Genomic DNA, 19,086 nt, shown 5'->3' on the forward strand with positions numbered 1-19,086 from the left:
TATATAAATATTTATATATATATTTTTATACATATTTATTTTTATTTTTAAAATAGTGAATATTATAAAATTCAATTTTATGTAAATATAAATTATTTTTCTAATTATATTCAATATATATATCTATTTATATTTGTTTTTATATTTTTTTGATATAATAAAAAATTTATATTATATCTTAAACAAATAATATATTATTATAATTTTAAGATTAATAAGGAAAATATTTTTTTTTTTTTTATAATTTTTTTTTTTTTTTATAATTAAATATTATTTATATTGATTAATATAATATAATAATTTTATGAAATAATATTCATATCTTTATTTTTCTATTATTAATTATTTTTTTAAAAAATTTGATCTTTCATTATATATAATTGTTAATATAAATAATCATTATTTCACAAATATTTTTAATGATTTATGTGTATCTAATAGTTTTTATTTTATCCAAATAATTATATTTTATTAGCAATTGTATAATGAAATAAATATTTTGTTTATTATAATTTATTAATATATAAACTATTTATGGATTTTTTAATATAATTTTTTTTATATATTATTTTTTATTAAAAATATAAATATAGACAAACATAAAAATTATTGTCTATTTTATTTAATTAATATTCATAAAGTAAATTTTATAAGACAAATGAAATAAAAAATTTTATATATAATTAAAATTAATAATGAAAATGTAAAAAAGTTTTAAAAACACAATTTTAATAATAGTTTTACTTTCCTAAGCTATATTAGGAGTATATAATCATGTATGTAATCATGATACTGAATTTGATTTCTCAGAAGTGAATGAAAAAACAGAATAAACACGAAGAGTATTAAAAGAATAAGTTGTAAGAAACTCAGAAAAGAGAAATTTGCAGATTAATATTCCTTTGTAAGCGTAACCTATAAGAGTTACTATGGATTATAATTTATTTGACTAAATGATTGATAATATAACTAATCTTTAAAAATTGCAATTATAAAGTCTAATGGAATAAATTTAGGTTTATTTGTAAAAACTATTAAAAGTAATTCCAGCTTTAGGGCCTAATATATATAATGGTCAAAGATGTAATAATATAATGATTCCTTAAAACTATAATAGAGATGGTGAAAAAAATTCTGATATCCATATTTGGGTTGTCTATAATAATAGTCCAGATTCTTCTATTTTAGCTAATGCTGTTCATTGTTAAATGGATGCTGTTTTAAAAAGAGTTAATTTTGGTATAATTTAGGTAAATATGGGAAGGATAGGCTAAATTCGTACTGATTCTGGATTAAAAAGTGATTTTAATGTTGTTTTGCATGAATGTTTGCATATTTTAGGATTTTCAAGTGGTTTATATAAATATTGGGTAAATCCTTAAACAGGCGATTATTATGATAATTAAATAAATAATTATATAAAATCAGTTCCTATAAGAGGTAAACAAACTATTATCATGTCTACTCCAAATGTACTTGCTACTGCTAGAAAATATTATGGATGTCCTACTTTAGAAGGAATGTAATTAGAAAACGATGGAGATATTAATTCAACTGGTTCTCATTGGGAAAAAACAATCCTCTTTAATGAACTGATGACTGCCGATTCTTCTGGAAGGGAATCTACATTGTCTATTTTTACTATTGCTGTATTAAAAGATACTGGTTATTATGCTGAAGTAAATGAAAGTATGGTTGATAATATATAATGGGGAAGAAATAAAGGATGTGATTTTGTTCTTAAAGCTTGTTAATCTGATACTTATTATCCTGAGTTTAGCCGAACAGAATATTCTACTAAATAATGCTCTTCAAGAAATGATGGCTATGGGGAAATTGTTGAAAATAGTTTTATGGATAATTGCAAAAAAGTTAATAATTCAGTTTTTTGCGAAGATTATTCACAAAAAACTTAATATGATTAGTATACATTGGAATATTATGGCGTTAATTCAAGATGCTTAATATCTACTGCTAATTATGGATAAGGTTATATATACGATAGAAATATTCGATGTCATCACGTTAAATGTTCTCCTGATTTTACTTACATTACTATAAATTTTCCTGACTTAAAATTTTAAAATTTAGTATGCAGATAATAAGACGAAGGAAATTAAATGTAAGTCGTTAAAGGAAAACCAGAATTTGGTTACATTACTTGTCCTGATAATTTAAGAGAATTTTGTAGTTATACTCCTGAATGTCCTAATTATTGTTCTCGAAAGGGTATTTGTATAAATGGATAATGTAAATGCCTATTAGGATGGACTGGATCTGATTGTAATATTGAATAAAGATAGTGTAAATAATTTATTTTAGAAGAAGATTTCTAAAAATGCGTTTAATAATGTCCCTAAGGTAAATTTGCAAATCCTGACAAAGTATGTAGAGAATAGTGTCCTAATGGTTATTACTAAGATAATTTAAATAAAATATGTGCTTAATGCGATATATCGTGTATAAAATGTTCTGGTCCTACAAAGAATGATTGTTTAGAATGCAGTTTTCTTACATATTTAGAAGAAAGAAAATGTGTGAAATAATGTAGTAATAATTTCTAATTAATAAATTAAAAAAAATGTGAAAAATCAATCAGTTAAGGATGTGGGTAAGAATGTGAGAGATGTGATTCTGATGTTCATGAACAATGTACTGAATGTAAAAACTAGTTCTTCCTTAATTTAAAAACTGGTAAATGTGTTGCTGCTAATTAGTGCCCAGAAGGAACATTCGCTAATTTAGAAAATAAAACATGTTAAATATGCGAAATTACAGGATGTAGATAATGTTAATCATAAACTGTATGTACAGTGTGTGATGAATATTTATAATATGTTAAAAAAGGTGATTAATGTGCTAAATGTCCTTTTTATTGTAAAACATGCTCAAATGATTTAAAAATTTGTCTTTCTTGTAAAGATGGATTATTCTTATAATAAGGAAAATGTTTTTATTAATGTCCTGAAAATTATTATGCGGATATTGAAAAAAGAGAATGTGTTCCAATTGTTAAATGCTAATTAGACGCTATTTTCTATTATAATAATAAATGTATTAATAAATGTCCTTCAAATACGATGATAGAAATAGGTGTTTGCATAAAATGTAGAAAAGGTTGTCTTACGTGTAATTAACTGAATAAATGTGAAAGATGTGATACTAACAACGGTTGGGAATATGATAGTGATAATAAATTTTGCATTAATAATTAATGCAAAGTTTTAAATTGTGTAAAATGTAATACTAATAAATAAAATGAATGCTTACAATGTGATGAAGGATACTTATTGTATAGGAATAAGTGTGTATAACATTGTCCTGATACCTATTATCCTGATTATACTAAATAAGCATGTATTAAATGCCGTAAAGGATGTTAAAGTTGTTCTTCTTAAGAATGTTATAATTGTGATAAGGAAAAAGGATATTATTATTCAAATGGAAAATGTAATAAAAAAACGAACGGTACTATAGATAATGAAAACGATAAAAATGATGAAGATGATGAAGATAATGAATATGATATATAAAATGATTCAAATATTAGAGATAGCAATACAAAAGATGGAATAGATATAATTTAAAAGAAAAGTAATCAAAACAAAGGAGGTATTACTAGTTTTTGCTACTAATCTTTATTTTTAATTATTGTTTCATTATGGATATGAGTAAAAAAATAATATAATAAAAAAAAATTATTGAAATTATAATTTATTTTGTATAATACTAATTATTTGAGATATACTAAAATCTAATAAACATTTAAATATTCTATATATATTTAAATAAAATTTATTATATAAAGTATAGAAATAATATATTTAATAAATTTTATAAACTAAAATTTGATAATATAAAATAATATTAATTACAATATGATAATTTAATAAATGCATATAAAATAATTCAAAATTAATAAATAAATTATATATAAAGATTATATTTTATAATATTTAATAAATTTTATTATTTTAAATTTTTATTTATAATATTTATATTTAATATATATTTTTATTTATATAAATATTCTTAATTTTAAATATTAATATAAATTATTGTTTTTTATAATATTATTCTTTTTATATATATTGTTTTTAATTTTTATTATTTAAGTTAATTTTTTTATTTATTTTTACTAAGTAATAAAAATTAAAATTTATAAATAATAATATTTTTTATTCATTTTAAAATATATATTAAAAATTAATCATTTCTTTAAATATTTATTTCGATTTTGAGAAAAATTTTACAATTCCTATTATTAATTTTTAATTATTTGTTTAATTATAATTTCAGATAATATATACATTTATATAAATAAATAATGAGATTAGTTTATAATTTTAATTATATAATAGCATATATTAAAGCTATTTATTTTAATTTAAAGAATTAAAATTGTTTGATTTTATTTCATTTTAGTAATTATCTACAAATATTTTGACGTTAGTTATATATAAGAAAAATAAAATAAAAAAAATTAATTAATAAAATAAATAAATATTTAAAAAGAAAGAAAGAAAACTAAATAAAAATAAAGTGATAAGTAGTTAATGTATTAATTTAAATAAAATATATTTGGATAATTTCTAAATTAAAAGCAAGAATAATAATTTTTGAAAAATACTTTTATAAATTATAATTTGCCTTTATTAAAAAGACTATAAATAATCTTAATAATATATTTCATATATTAATATATTGTTCATAATTTTAGCAAAGACTTATTAATATTATTAGCAAATTCAATTTTATTTCGATTAATTTTAATATATGTATAAAGTAACAAATACATAATAGTTATGCTTCTCTTATTCTAAAATATATTATTATTTAAATTAACAAAAACAATTATACACGAAAATTTATAAAATGCATTATTTTATATTTAAATAATATTCAAGCTTTGTATAATTTAAACATCTCCTATTTAATCCTATTTTTTAATATTAATTCATTTGATTTTATAAAAGAAAATTCTTTAAAAAGAATTATTTTCATTAAATTTATTAAATCTATTATTTTATAAGTTTTTAATATACATAATTTACTAAGAAATAAATAATATCTTTCGTAAATAATATATTTAAATATAATAATAATAGAAAATAGCCAAAAACTACTAACATGCCCTTGAAAATATTACATAAAATTTATTTATAATAGATGACAAAATGAAAATTTAATATATGAATTAGAAAGGACGATAATTTATTGAAAACTTGATCCCAAAAAATACTAAAATAACCCATTTTACTTAAATTTTATAAAAGCAAGAATAAATAGAATTTTTATAATAAAAAATCGAATAAATATATAACTTTAATTAAGAATTTGAAGAGTAAATTTGGCTTGAAGAAGTATCTAGAAGCTATCCAATAAAAAAAGAAAGTGAAAATAATGTTACGAGCAATCCATAAGATGAAAATAAAGCTTGTTTTGATAAAAAAAATAAAATATTATGCTGTTTATACATCTCTGTTTTGATGTGGAAAGGACAAAAAACGATTTAGATTTAAATTTAAAAAATGACTAAATTATAAAGTATATTGGAAATAAATGAAATTTATAATTATTAACTTTTTTAAAGTACAATTGATAATATTTGCCTTTTAGAAAAAGACTATTTTAAATGGCATAATATGGTATCATTAAATGTTATTAAAATCGATGATTTAAAAGATTTATCTGTTTGTTTGCATGAATATCATAACTAGTATAATAGTATTTATAATTTAGTAAAAATAACATAAGAACTTACTGGAAATACTTATGAAATTGCTTAATAATTTGATATTAAAAATTCTATTATTTATACAATTGAACTTATATTGGTGAAAAAAATTAATTTAATTAATGAAATAACTCTTTTGTTTGAAGAATCATTCCCTTCAGGAGAAGTTTTCGGAGATGATATTCATTTTCATGCTATGATGATGCATATTTTAGACTTAATTATAGATGAGTAAGAATATGTTATTTAATCTAATTTTGACTAAACACATAATAAAAATTTGACAATAAACAGTAACTAGATTAAGTAATAATAATAATTGCAATTATAGCAAGAAAATGCAAAAAAAAACATAAAAATTGACTGTAGATTACGGTAAATAGGATAAAATGGTAGTTATGTTCTTTTGTTTGAATTTTAATTTGAATGTAACTAAAAAACCAAAAATTTGCTTGAAAAAATATTTCGAAAGGCTAAAAATATTTACATATAAAAAATTATTTTACTAAAAGACCTTCATTCAAAAAAAGAGCATTTTTTAGAATTATTAATTATTTTTCTTCATATATAAAGAGTTGGTGGACATTTCGATTTAATATTTTAATAGGATGAATAATCTTAACAAAATATAAAAAATACAAATAATATAGCTACTTTAAGTATTGAAATGAATTTTCGACCTGTAGAGATGAAAACTTATATAGGAAATAATTAGTAATAATTTTTTTCAGATAACATATCATATTCATCAAGTATATAGAAAAATAATAAAGATAAAACTTAAAAATAATCCATAAACAAAAAATAAAGTAGAACATAGAAAAAATAAAAAAGAAATCATGCGTTATTAAACTTAACTTTTTGTAGAGAAAGTATCAAAACAGGCCATAAATGGAAATAATAAAATACCTAATAAATTAAAAAAACTAATTTAAAAAATTCAAGTAATTTAAATTATAATAGACCAAGTATGCAAATTACATAATTTATAAATGCAAACAAAAATAATATTCTAGACAGTTAATATTATAAAAATAGAGGAAAACAAATTAGTTTAAATGAAAAAAATAAATATTAAAAAGAATAAGAATAGAAAAATATAGAAAAAAAACTTCATTAGGAAAACATAAAACTTCTATTTTATTATAAAAGACTTTTCAAGACATAGCAATATGTAACTAAAGTAAAACTTATATATCTAATAATAATTTAAAAAGAGGATTTTCTTAAAAAAATTTTAATATAACTAATACATTCTCAGTACAAAATATTGATAATAAATATAATGATATAAATAATAAAAAAAATGAAAATAGAAATAATAATATAAATAGTATAAATAAATAAAATAATTTATATAAAATAAATAATACAAATAATAATAAAAATAATAATAATAATAATAATAATAATAATAATGATAATGATTAAAACTATATGTAAATCTCAAAATTTGATAATAATTCTATAAATAATAGTAATTGTAAAATTAGTAAATTTATAAGAATTAATAGTAAGGAATAATCTTTCAATAATAATAATGATATTTCAGTAATAAATTAATAAAATGATCAATAATAATCTATTTTAAATTATGAATAAAGTCAAATAATGCAATAAGAAGAAAATAAAAATACTATTTAAAATGCAATTGAAAATATAAGAGGTTATTTAATAATTGAAGCTTAAAATGCATTAAAAAAAATAATAACTTAATCAATTTAATTTTAATAATAAGAAGTAATATATATATATATATGTATATATATATATATTTATATAATATATATATTTATATATTTATACATTTATACAGATATATATTTATACATTAATAAATTTATTTTTTTATACATTTATATATTTATTCATTTATACATATATACATTTATAAATTTATAAAAATATATATTAATACATTTATACATTTATTATTTATACATTTATACATTAATAAATTTATATATTTATACATTTATAAATTAATACATTTAAACATTTATACATTTATATATATATACATTTATATATTTATAGATTTTTATTTTTATACATTTATACACTTATAAATTTATACATTTATATATATATACATTTTTTATATTTATAGATTTTTATTTTTATACATTTATATATTTTTATATATCAATTAAACATTAATATTATATATATATATATATATATATTTATATATATATTCTTTATATATATTATAATTATATGATAGATTAATATTACATAGTTTTAATAATAAGAATTCTAATAATAAATGTATTCATAAATAATTGTGTAAAATATTTAAATTAATTTAATGATAATGATTAAAATTCTATATAAATGCGACACAAAATCTTTTAACGTAAATATACTAAAAATTTTACTATTTTAGATTAATTCTCAAATATAAACCGATATTAAAAATAAATGTTAATTTAATAATCTAGTGATTTTTAATCACCTATTACAGATAAATTTAATTTATTTAATTCTCCATAATTCTTATCTAGTAATTTAGGTTATATAAATAATAAATATTATTAAGAAAATTTTTAAGATTTACCTTCAAAAACAAACATGATGAAATCTATAAGTCCTCGTTTAAATTAAAAATATAAAGTAACACTGCGTAGAATACATAAGTAGATAGTAGTTTAGATTAATAAAACAATTTTATATAATTAGATTTTTAAAAAGAACGTAAAAATTCCTAATTTTTACATTAATTTAGAAACAACTCTATTTCCTTACCAAATACTAGTAGAATATAAAATATATAAACCTGTAATTCTATAGATATAATTACTAATCAATATGTGGGTAAATAAATTAATATTTCAAGAATGAACACTACAAGAAGAACATGGTTAGCAGATGAAGTATGGAGAAAATAAGTAATTTTTATTTAAATTTTATATAGTTAAAAATAAATAGATTTATACTATATCTAATACTATTCTTGCATATACCGAAAATTCAAAAATTATATCTATTTTAAAATAAATTTCTATAAACTCTTAAGTAAAAGAATTTAATGACTGTAAGTTTGTTAGAAATAGCATTGATTTAATTAATTAATATAAGAAATTTTAAGAAAACTGTCAATTATTTAAATTCATTGTTATGGATTTTTAATAGGAAGAATAAGATTAAGCAAATGAAATTCTCAATGCTACAAAAATGATTAGAAAATGGGAAGAAAGAAATTAAGTCCCGAAAACTTATCTTGTTGGAGTATTTTTTTATTTATTTTTTTCATATTTTTGTAAATAGTTTTATTTTTGTAAATATAGATTTATAACCCTTTAAATCAACAAAGTTATAAAAATTAATTAGATATAATTGATTTGTGGTTGTGTAAAGATTAAAATATATTAAGTATTTTAGCAGGTATTAATAAAAATTATAATAAAGAATAATGATTTTATGAGAAACAATGTCTAATATGTAAAAGTTATTGATATTGTAAAATATATATTATTTATAAAATAAAATTATATATAATTTATAATAAATAAAACTAATTATTTTTATGATTAAAAATTTGTAAAAAAATAATTTAATCATATTATTTTTACTTATATAATAATATTAACATTAAAAAATAAAATGTAATTTGGTTTTATTATATGTTTATATTTATTAAAGGTTGATATTTTCATTAAAATATAAAATCATTACTATTTTAATCTACAGCATTTAAATTATTGTCTTTATTTTAATTTTTTGTTTTAATAATTTTATAAAAATAATGTTTTATCAAACTAAAATTTTTGTATTATAATGTTTTAACATTAAAGATTATTAAGAATAAATATATATTCATGAATAAAATTCATTTTAAACAATTTATATAAATTGTTTTTTTAAATATGTTTATAGTTTTTTTAAAAATTAATATTTTAATAAATTTTTATAAATATACATTATATCAATATTATTTATATTTTGTTTATTTATTTTTAATAAAATCCAATAGATTTTTTTATTTATTTTCTTATTTATTTTTAATATCATTAATCCTATTTTAAATATTATCATACTTAAACTAAAAGCTGTTAGTTAAGTTTTTAATTTAGTTTTAATTTTAAATAGGATTTTTTAAAGGACTTTAAGAATTTAACATGCTTTTAGTATTTATTTTAGAATTGCTATTAATAATTATTGAATTAACATTATTATAAGAATTATTTTTTTAAATATTCAATATATTATTATTAGTTTTGCCATATTTATCTAATAAAACAACTTATTTTTTATTTTGAAATTGGCTTTCTTTTTTAAAGAAGCTATTTTGATTTAGATAAGTAGATCCTTTATTCCAATTAATTTAGTGGTTATTATCATACTAGTCATCATCATCATAATCTAATTCATGTAAAACTTATCTATTTTTTTCACTACTTTGCTAACTATTTAGTTTTTCAAAATCTCTTCTTTTCTCACTTTCATCTCCTAAAAAACCATATTATTATTCGTTATTAAGTTTTTATTTAATAACTTATATATCATCGATTCCCATTTAATCATAAAGATATTCCATTTTATCAAAGCTGGTTAAAAGTAATTCATTGTTATAAAAAAGCATAACTGAAATTTTCTCTAAACAGTTTAAAAAATCCGTAAAGTACATTTCTTTATTACTTCTTTTTGAAACACTTTTACTAAATATTGAATTGAGTATATTAATATCTAAGTTATCATTTTTTAAATTAAATTAATTTGTAAACTATATAAACTATTATTAATTTAAAGAAAATGCAATTTTTTATTTTTTATCTTTTATTTAACGCCCACCCAAAAAAATGTTATTTTAATTTATTTATGATGTTAATGGTTTGTTTTTTTTTGCGTAAAAATTAAATATATACCGAAGATTCTTTTATCTTTTTTCCCTATTGTCAAGTACATTTTTGAACATAACTGAGGGTTTAATATCTTAATAAATATATTATTATGGAGTTTATATCGTTTATTAATGTTATTTGAGTTCTGTCTTTACTACATCCATCATTTCTTGCATTATCTGCTTATCTCTTTCTGTTATTAATTGCATATCAATTGCATTTTTATTGAGAAGTAGCTACATATATTCATTTACTTAACTAGATTCTGTAAAATATACTTAAGGACTTTAATAATTATTTTAAATAGTAGTAGAATCATCATTAGCTTATATATTTTTATAATTCTCATCAATTTTATGATTTTTTTATAATTCTTCACTTACAAATTTAATCGCCCTTTGTTTTTCAATATTTTTTAAGGTCAAATGATTTTATTCTTAAAATTTTAAAGTCTCTTCTTATAATAAAGGAGGCATACAACCTGCAGGCTCTTTTTTAAAAAAAATAACTGTTTTTTCTTTTGCAAAACCTTCACTTAAAGAAAAAAATCGAGTATAATTTTTTAATAGTCTTTTCGCTTCATTTAATTAAAAGTCATATTTTTAAAACCTTTTTTATAATAAGCTTTCTCGTGTATCTTAAATTTAACTGATTTTTTTAAAATGAAAATCGAACTTTTAATATTCAAATTAATTTAAAATACCTGTTTTTTTATTGTAATATCTTACTAATTCTTCTCCTTTATCAGCTATAAGTTTAAGACTATTTACAAGGTATTTAATTTCTTATTCTTTTAAAAAAAAAGGTATTTCTAGACAAATTTATCCAAAAACCGCTTCAGGTGAGCTTTCTTCAACCTTTCCAATAATATTTTTAGGAAGATTGTTTATTTTAATTCCATTTTATAGTTGTGCATTATATTTGACAGAAACAAGAATTCCAAATAAATCATGTAAAATCTAACAAACGAAATCCGGAGAAAGGTACATTTTATTGTTTTGATCTATATATTCACTTTTTTATACATAAATATTAAAATGAAATTTCGCATATTAAAATTTTGAATCATTTTCAGATCCCCAAATATTAATATTTTTCAAACTTCCTTATAGTTCTTTATTAATTTATTTTATTTCTTTCATAAAGATTTCCACTTTTTCATTTTCTTCCTTTCTTAGAAATTCTTAATTCATACTTTCTATTAATTATATACTTAATAAACTTCTATATATTTTGGAATAATCATAATTATTTTCTAAATATTTTAATAGTTTAACACTTTTATTATTTTCCTTTCTATTTGTTAATATTTCTTAACTACTTTCTTTCTTACAAATTAACATATTTGTACTTTATGCTCCACCTATATAATTGCATGTATTCAGAACTATAAAGTCTATATTTAAATGTGAAAAGTCAACTTTTTCGTGTAAAACTAATTATGTAATATCCAAACAAATATAAATTTTTATATTTTTGTTTTCCAAAAGAGCCAATTTGTTTCTAAGTCCTACTACAGTATCTATAATTTATTTAAAATTAACGATTTTTTATTATGTAATTTGAGAAACTGAACAAAAAGAGACAATATGAGTATTATAATTGGTTTAAGATTTAATTTTTTGTATTAATTATTGAAAATCAAGCTCTCCGTTTTTATTTATTTAAATATTATGAATTTAAAAAATTTGTCCTAAAATCCAAGGAAAAACATTAAAATAACTTTCACTTTAAGAAACATAAACTTAAATATTTTTTTCTTCGAAAAAATTGCTTAATTTAATATATGGATCTATTTCGTTTTAACCACATTCTTCTATATAATATTCACTTTGAGAAATATTCAAAAACTATAAAATATAGTTGTGTGAATATTATACTAAGTTTTTTATGAAATTTCCAGAATATGTAGTCTCTTAATTTTATAAATTACAATATTGCTTTATTTTATTTATACAATCTTCTATTTGTTTAAACTAACGACTATTTGTATAAATTTCGCATGGAAGTGTACACAATTAACCAAATGGAGTGTCAATTCGGATTGCATATCCTATAATATTTTCTATGTATTCTTCTATATTCATAATTTTTTTTAAAAAAAATTAAACTTTGATTTTAATATATTGTATATATTTTTTTTTTTAATAAAAAATTAAAATTGTGTTGTTTATTTTTATTTTAAGTTTTATTTTTTTATTTTTAAATAAAAAAAAAATAGTTTATTTTTAATTTTTTTTTATTTATAAAACAATATATAATTTATTTTTTTACATATAGAAATATTTAAATATAAACTGAAAGTTTATTATTCAGGTAGAATATAAACAAAAAGTTAATTATTATAAAATATTATTTTTTTAATATTTATTTATTTTAAGTTAATATTAATTTTAGATTGAATTTAATATCTTAATCTTTATTTTATATAATTAATTTTTAAATTTCAACTATTATAATTTTTTACAAATAATAATAAAATAATTATCAATAATTATCTAATTTTTTTAATTTTATATAAAATAATAAATATATTAATTATTTTTTATCATTTTAACAAAAATAATCTTATGTTTAATAACTCTGTGCGTTTTTCCAATATAGTATAGTTCTTTTAATAATTTAAGATTTATTAAAAATAAACAGTATTTTAAATTAAAAATATATTAAAACAAAGATGACACAATTCCATAATTATAAAAGCACAATTTTCCTTTAAAATAAAATCATTTATTTAAAGTAAATAATGAATTTTATTTGATTGATTAGCTATTTAATATCTATTATTTTTTGAATTTATTTTTTATTTTTAATTTTAATTAAATTTTTATATTTATATAATAAGTATTATTATATAAATCTTTATGTATAATACAAAAACCTTTAAAACTTAATATTTAGTTAAAATATTATATAAAATATATAAAAATCATTATTCATATATTTAATTTATAATATAATTTTTTTTTTGATTTAATTTTTTTAAATAATAAATAATTTATATATTAGATATATCAAATATATCTTCAAATTTTAATTTTATTTATTAATTAAAAATTATAATAGAAGATTTTCTAATTATCTAGATAAAAAAATATCCAATTTCATACGGATTATATATAAAGTAAACAATTAAACAAATATAAATTTTTATAAGTTAAAAGCTTATTTTATAAAGCTTTTATTAATGTGAATTCAAAATTAAACATCAAAAATTTCCTTTATTTTTATATTTAAAGGATGATTAGAATCATTTTCATTTATTTCTGATTAAATATTATTTAAGTTAATATTTTATTAGCCTTCATTAATTTATAAGTTTTAGAGTTAATCATCTTTATTAATTTGAGAATTATTGATTATTTCATATTTCTAAAGTGAATGATTAATTTATTAATTATCTATACTTTGGTTGTCTTTATTATTATCATCAAATAAATTTTATAAATTAGATTAATTATTATAATCACTAAATTCAATTTATTCAAGATTTCCTTCCATAATTTATTAAAATTCTTCTAGATTTATATTATATTAATTTAAAGTTATATCTTTTACCCATTTTATAACATCGGAATTGGTTTACCTCTATTTATTATAAATTATAATACAATCATTATACATTTAAAGATTTATTTTCCTTAGATTATTATTCCATACTCCTTTCCAATCATCTTTTTCTCTCAAAAAAAACTTTTAATACATTGCTGAAATTCTGTTAATTCCCAATTAAATAGCATTTTCAATTCCCGTAATTATACCCAACATAATTTAGAAAACTTACATTTCTGATAAATGATAAAGAGTATAATTATAGAGGTAATTTGTTATTTTATTTAAGCAACTACTTGCTTTCTTTTTTCCATCTTTACCGATTTCGGTCAAAGGATCAATTTAAGCCATCATAACTTACTTCATATCTTCAAAAAGACTACTTAGAAAATCTTCAAGCTTATTATAATATATTTAAAGAGCTTTTAAACCCTATTCGTTAGTTGTATTGACTTATCCCCATCCACTATCAATTGCATAAAACTTTTCAAAATCAATATTAAGATTATTAATATCTTTTAACTATTCAGTTTTGGTTAAAAAATTTGTCATCATTTTCACTATTATATTTGCTGCATTTCCATCTCCATCCCAGATTAAAGGATACCTTTATAATATATATTTCTAAATAAAATAATTATTTTATATATATATTTTATATTATATATATATATATATATATATATATATATATATTTATTAATATATTTTGCAAACAAATACCTGTCTGAGTTATTTATTAGTGTATCAAAAGCCAAAATCATTCCTAATCTGATTAGTCTATCTCTTGATTCAGGTGTTATATGATCAAAAATTAATGCTGCTCTATGAGGACCCATTTATTCTACAGATATTCCTGGAATATATTCCATTACTTAAAGGAATGGCATATCTAGTCTAGAACTAACCTTCATATTTTAATTTTTATTTTTTTAATTAAAAACTATTTACTCTTCGCCCTAAAACTTCATCACAAAAAGTTGCTCTTTGCAAATTATGTAAAATTAAATCAAACTCTTAATCATAATAACGCACTATTCTCAAAGTTGGAACATTCACATTCATAACTCTAGCTAATTTATACAAGAAAAAATCTATAGCCATATCTGATGAGCCTTTTACTACTATAGCTCCTTCATCAGATTCTACAAATATTACACCTTAAGTACCTGATTAACTTATTGCTACAGCTCTTATTTCTTCCCAATTAAATTTTCTTATATTTTTAATTGGAAGTGTTGCAAAATTAAATTCTTTTAATTTTATATCAGGCTCAATTTAAGAACAATTTTAAAATTCTTTGTTTGGGCCAGGACGTTAATGTGGGTATGGCTTATATGTTGGTTTCCTTTGTTAATCTTAAATTTGATATCTTTATTTAGTGTATTCTTCGATATTAATATGATTTTTACCTTTCATTTTTTTTTATTATTATTTAGTTTTTATAAGAATAATTATAATTTTTATTATTTATATGTTTTTAATTAGTTTTAAAAAGAAGTTAATTAATTATAAAGAACTTTTTATTAATTAGTTTAAGGTAAATAATTTTAAGGCGAGGTTTGTAAATAATTTTAAATAGTTTTTTAATTTAACATTAAATTTTACATAAATATATAATTTAACTTTTATATGACTCGTATTATATTTAATCATATATTGTTTGTTTATATTTTTATTTTTCATTTTTTTTTTAAAAAAAATCTCATTATTTATTTTTTCTAGCTTTTTGCTGTTGTTAATTAAGTTTATTAAAAAAATTACAGAAAATATAAAAAAAAAAACTATATGAAAATTTATTTAAATTAATTAATTATCAACTTTTTATACTATTTTTTTTATATATTACTTATTATCTTAATTGATTATATTAATAATTTAAAAAATAAAGAAAATTAAAAACAAAATTAAAAAATTAAATAAAATTATATAAAATAAAATATAATAAAAATTTCAAAATAAATATAAAAACAAAATAAATAAAAGATAAATATATATTAAAAATAAAAATAAAAAAATGAACAATTTAATTAAATTATAATCTAAATTCCCTTCTGTTGTATTAACTTCAATCTAAGCTATTGAAGGAACATGTGGAGGAACTATTTAAAAATATAATACTGAGGAATTATTTAAAAATAAAAGAGTTGTATTATTTAGTGTACCTGGTGCTTTTACTCCAACTTGCTCAGCTCAACATGTTCCTGGATTTTTGAAATTAGCTAATGATTTCAAAACTTAAAAAAATGTCTAATTAATTGTTTGCGTATCAGTTAACGATGTCTATGTTATGGATGCTTGGAGATAAAATTAAGGTATCAAAAACAATGAAATATTAATGCTTTCAGATCCGAATGGTTAACTTGCTTAATAAACTGGATTAACTTTAGATTTAATTGATAAAGGTTTAGGACTTAGAATGAAAAGAGCAGCATTTTTAATAGATGATGGTATAGTTAAACATTTTGCAGTTGACGAAGGTAAATTCCATGATACTAGCGCAGAAGAAGTTTTCAAAGCTATCTGAAGAACAAATATTAAATATTATAAAAAATAATATATATTATATATTTATTAGTAAATTTATTAAATGATATTTTTTAATTTTTATATTAAAATTATTTTAAATAAAATAAAAATAAAAATTTTAGTTTAAAGTCTACTTTTTAATTTTTTGTTGTTGTTTTTTCTTTTTTTTCAATTATATTTATTTTATTATTGTTTTTGTATATTACAAAATTTCTTTTATTCTTTTAAATCAAATTAAATGTGAATAATTAATTAATTTGGTAGAACTTTTTATTAAGCTAAATAAATATTCTGATTATATAGGCTTCTATAAAAGAGTCATCAATTCCGTTTTTAATATCTTTATTAATTTCAGGATTATTTTAATTTAAAATGAATGTAAAAACAAAAATTAATATAATAAAAAGTGACTATTATAATAGATTTATTAATATATCATTCATCATTTATATAAAATTTGATTTTAGAAAAATAATTTAATAACCATTCTTGATATACATGTTTAAATCCATAAAAATTAATAGATTTTTACTCTCTATTTTTTTTTTTTTTTAAATAAAATAATTAAAATAGCATCTTTTCAACTCTTTTTAATATAATTACATTAAATCATTTATATTTTACAAATAAGAACTATGAAATAAATATTATTTAAAATTCATTTATTTAGGGATTTTATCGAATATAAACAAGATTGCTAGCTATTCATATATTATCTTTCTTAAAATTTTCTTGATTTAAAAATTAAATTAGTGTTAGAGTTTAATTAATTCATATTACTTAATTGATTATCTAAATAACTGTTTTTATTCTAAGTAGAAATGGTTTTCATTGCAAGAGTAAATTATAATTATTTCTTATTCATTTTTAGATATACTTATGCATATTTTTTTGTATATAACGATTCCATTTAAATTGTCAGAGTTCGCTAACTTCTTAAATATTCATTATATTTTAAGTGCATTAAATAAAAGGATTTGTTAATTATAATTTTAATTATTTAATATTTTTTTCGGTTATTCCTTTATCTTCCTCAATTGCATATTAATTGTTTACATGTTTTGTAATTCCTGAGCTTGTAGAACTATATACAAATATTATAACATATTTTTTTTTCGATAACTTTTTATACATTTTATATTATCTTATATTAATTACATGTCTCTAATTATGTACTATTGGCATCTAATATTTTATTGATTTCAAATTATATTTCTTTTTTAAGATTTTTAATCGTGTATTAAGTATTTTTTTATATTTGCATATAATAATTCATTTTTAAATGGTAACCATAATATCTTTCTTTCCATCTGCATAGATTAATCTACCTATTTCGTCTGCCATATATTTATTCCCAGTAGCCTTCATATTAAGAACTATTACTCCATATAACTGTTTTCCCCTTGCAGATCGCTTTTTATTTTTCCATTAACCTATGTAATATACTCCATTTTCCAACTCTAAAGGTATATAAAAAGGAAATACGGGTACATAAAGAGGCAAAATTTAATTTTTTTCATTAATCATATATAAATTTTAAATGTTTTTATAAAACTCTTTTTAGTTGGGAATAAATTATTTTTATAAAGATAAGGTAAAAAAGATAAAATTTTACTATAATCATAATTATTTTGAACAAAAACTCTAGTTTTGTTAATTTTTTTTAAATGAAATTGGAATATGGAAATTTCCATTTTTTTATTAAAATGATTCATTGGATAAGTCAAAAAAAATTAATCATGAAATTATTTTATTTGTTTTTTTTTCATTATAAAAATTATTGATTTTGCATGGGCTTATTATTTAGATTTTAATTTCAGTGTTACTCTCTATTTTGTTTTTCTGGACTAAAATTATCCTAATTTTTTATTTACTTTTGAAATTAAATGCATTATTTTTATTTATTAGTTACAAATTTATTAATTAAAGAATATTTATAAATATTATATATAAATTATGTAGATTTATTAAAATTAATAAATTAAAATATTAATATTTAATAAAATGTAATTATTTAATTTACAATATTTTTATTTGAAATAAATTAGTTTGTTCAACTTCTTTAATTTGCATTATCTGACATTTTAGTAGAAGCATTGCTTTTATTATCTCTTTATTATTATTGATAATTACTTTAAATAAAAAGATTAAAAAATCTATTATATTAATTATTATTGTTTAATTATTGATTTTATAATTATTATTATTGAATAGGATATAAATTGTTTTATTATTATCTTTAATTTTAAAAATTTATAATCTATTATTATCTTTATTCCCTCACTAATTTATCCATAGCTTATTTTTTTAGAATAACTTTTTTTTTCGAATTATATTTATTTAAAAAGAACTTAATTAATTTAATAAGATAAAATAAAATGATTATATTTCCAAAAACAAGACATACAATAATATTTTAATTTT

At 17.8% G+C, this 19,086-nt stretch overlaps 5 protein-coding genes across 5 annotated transcripts in view, besides 25 other annotated features; 3 read left to right on the forward strand and 2 right to left on the reverse strand. All coding sequences in view use genetic code 6, as the record gives it.

Annotated features, from left to right (window-relative positions):
- Positions 1-39: a microsatellite.
- Positions 1-59, forward strand: part of IMG5_148510 (leishmanolysin family protein, putative) — a gene marked incomplete at both ends in the record, with an annotated part of 496 nt that extends 437 nt beyond the window's left edge. Inside the window, one exon of the mRNA XM_004030958.1 lies at positions 1-59. This exon is cut by the window's left edge and continues 75 nt beyond it. Within this exon, the coding sequence (XP_004031006.1) occupies positions 1-59 (59 nt within the window).
- Positions 60-152: 93 nt separating this feature from the next.
- Positions 153-204: a microsatellite.
- A 22-nt stretch (positions 205-226) lies between these two features.
- Positions 227-265: a microsatellite.
- A 273-nt stretch (positions 266-538) lies between these two features.
- Positions 539-576: a microsatellite.
- Positions 540-579: a microsatellite.
- A 211-nt stretch (positions 580-790) lies between these two features.
- On the forward strand, positions 791-3,632 carry IMG5_148520 (hypothetical protein). Its single transcript, XM_004030959.1, has one exon. It carries the CDS (start codon positions 1,672-1,674, stop codon positions 2,539-2,541), a length of 870 nt encoding a protein of 289 aa, XP_004031007.1. The 5' UTR covers positions 791-1,671; the 3' UTR covers positions 2,542-3,632.
- Positions 3,476-3,528: a microsatellite.
- A 295-nt stretch (positions 3,633-3,927) lies between the features above and the next one.
- Positions 3,928-4,014: a microsatellite.
- Positions 3,970-4,023: a microsatellite.
- Positions 4,024-4,049: 26 nt separating this feature from the next.
- Positions 4,050-4,100: a microsatellite.
- A 2,903-nt stretch (positions 4,101-7,003) lies between these two features.
- Positions 7,004-7,165: a microsatellite.
- Positions 7,017-7,154: a microsatellite.
- Positions 7,030-7,156: a microsatellite.
- Positions 7,103-7,162: a microsatellite.
- A 315-nt stretch (positions 7,166-7,480) lies between the features above and the next one.
- Positions 7,481-7,566: a microsatellite.
- Positions 7,482-7,875: a microsatellite.
- Positions 7,523-7,875: a microsatellite.
- Positions 7,876-7,892: 17 nt separating this feature from the next.
- Positions 7,893-7,959: a microsatellite.
- Positions 7,897-7,952: a microsatellite.
- Positions 7,960-9,200: 1,241 nt separating the features above from the next.
- Positions 9,201-9,238: a microsatellite.
- Positions 9,201-9,254: a microsatellite.
- A 3,675-nt stretch (positions 9,255-12,929) lies between these two features.
- Positions 12,930-12,961: a microsatellite.
- Positions 12,962-13,703: 742 nt separating this feature from the next.
- IMG5_148530 (hypothetical protein) lies at positions 13,704-15,576 on the reverse strand. Its single transcript, XM_004030960.1, has 3 exons — positions 15,085-15,576; positions 14,857-15,041; positions 13,704-14,740 (listed from the first exon to the last, which is right to left on the reverse strand). The coding sequence occupies exons 1-3, from the start codon at positions 15,550-15,552 to the stop codon at positions 13,777-13,779; spliced, it is 1,617 nt and encodes a 538-aa protein (XP_004031008.1). The 5' UTR covers positions 15,553-15,576; the 3' UTR covers positions 13,704-13,776.
- Positions 14,777-14,841: a microsatellite.
- Positions 15,577-16,031: 455 nt separating the features above from the next.
- Positions 16,032-16,148: a microsatellite.
- Positions 16,051-16,083: a microsatellite.
- Positions 16,149-16,150: 2 nt separating the features above from the next.
- Positions 16,151-16,660, forward strand: IMG5_148540 (redoxin domain protein; the record flags this gene model as incomplete). Its single annotated transcript, XM_004030961.1, has 1 exon — positions 16,151-16,660. One exon carries the CDS (start codon positions 16,151-16,153, stop codon positions 16,658-16,660), a length of 510 nt encoding a protein of 169 aa, XP_004031009.1.
- Positions 16,661-17,320: 660 nt separating this feature from the next.
- On the reverse strand, positions 17,321-18,189 carry IMG5_148550 (hypothetical protein; the record flags this gene model as incomplete). Its single annotated transcript, XM_004030962.1, has 2 exons — positions 17,321-17,473; positions 17,953-18,189. The coding sequence occupies 2 exons, from the start codon at positions 18,187-18,189 to the stop codon at positions 17,321-17,323; spliced, it is 390 nt and encodes a 129-aa protein (XP_004031010.1).
- A 637-nt stretch (positions 18,190-18,826) lies between these two features.
- Positions 18,827-18,867: a microsatellite.
- The last annotated feature ends 219 nt before the right edge of the window (positions 18,868-19,086 follow it).

This window comes from Ichthyophthirius multifiliis (genome assembly GCF_000220395.1).
Source record: "Ichthyophthirius multifiliis unplaced genomic scaffold scaff_1120509251144, whole genome shotgun sequence".
In the NCBI taxonomy this organism is placed as follows: Eukaryota; Ciliophora; class Oligohymenophorea; order Hymenostomatida; genus Ichthyophthirius; species Ichthyophthirius multifiliis.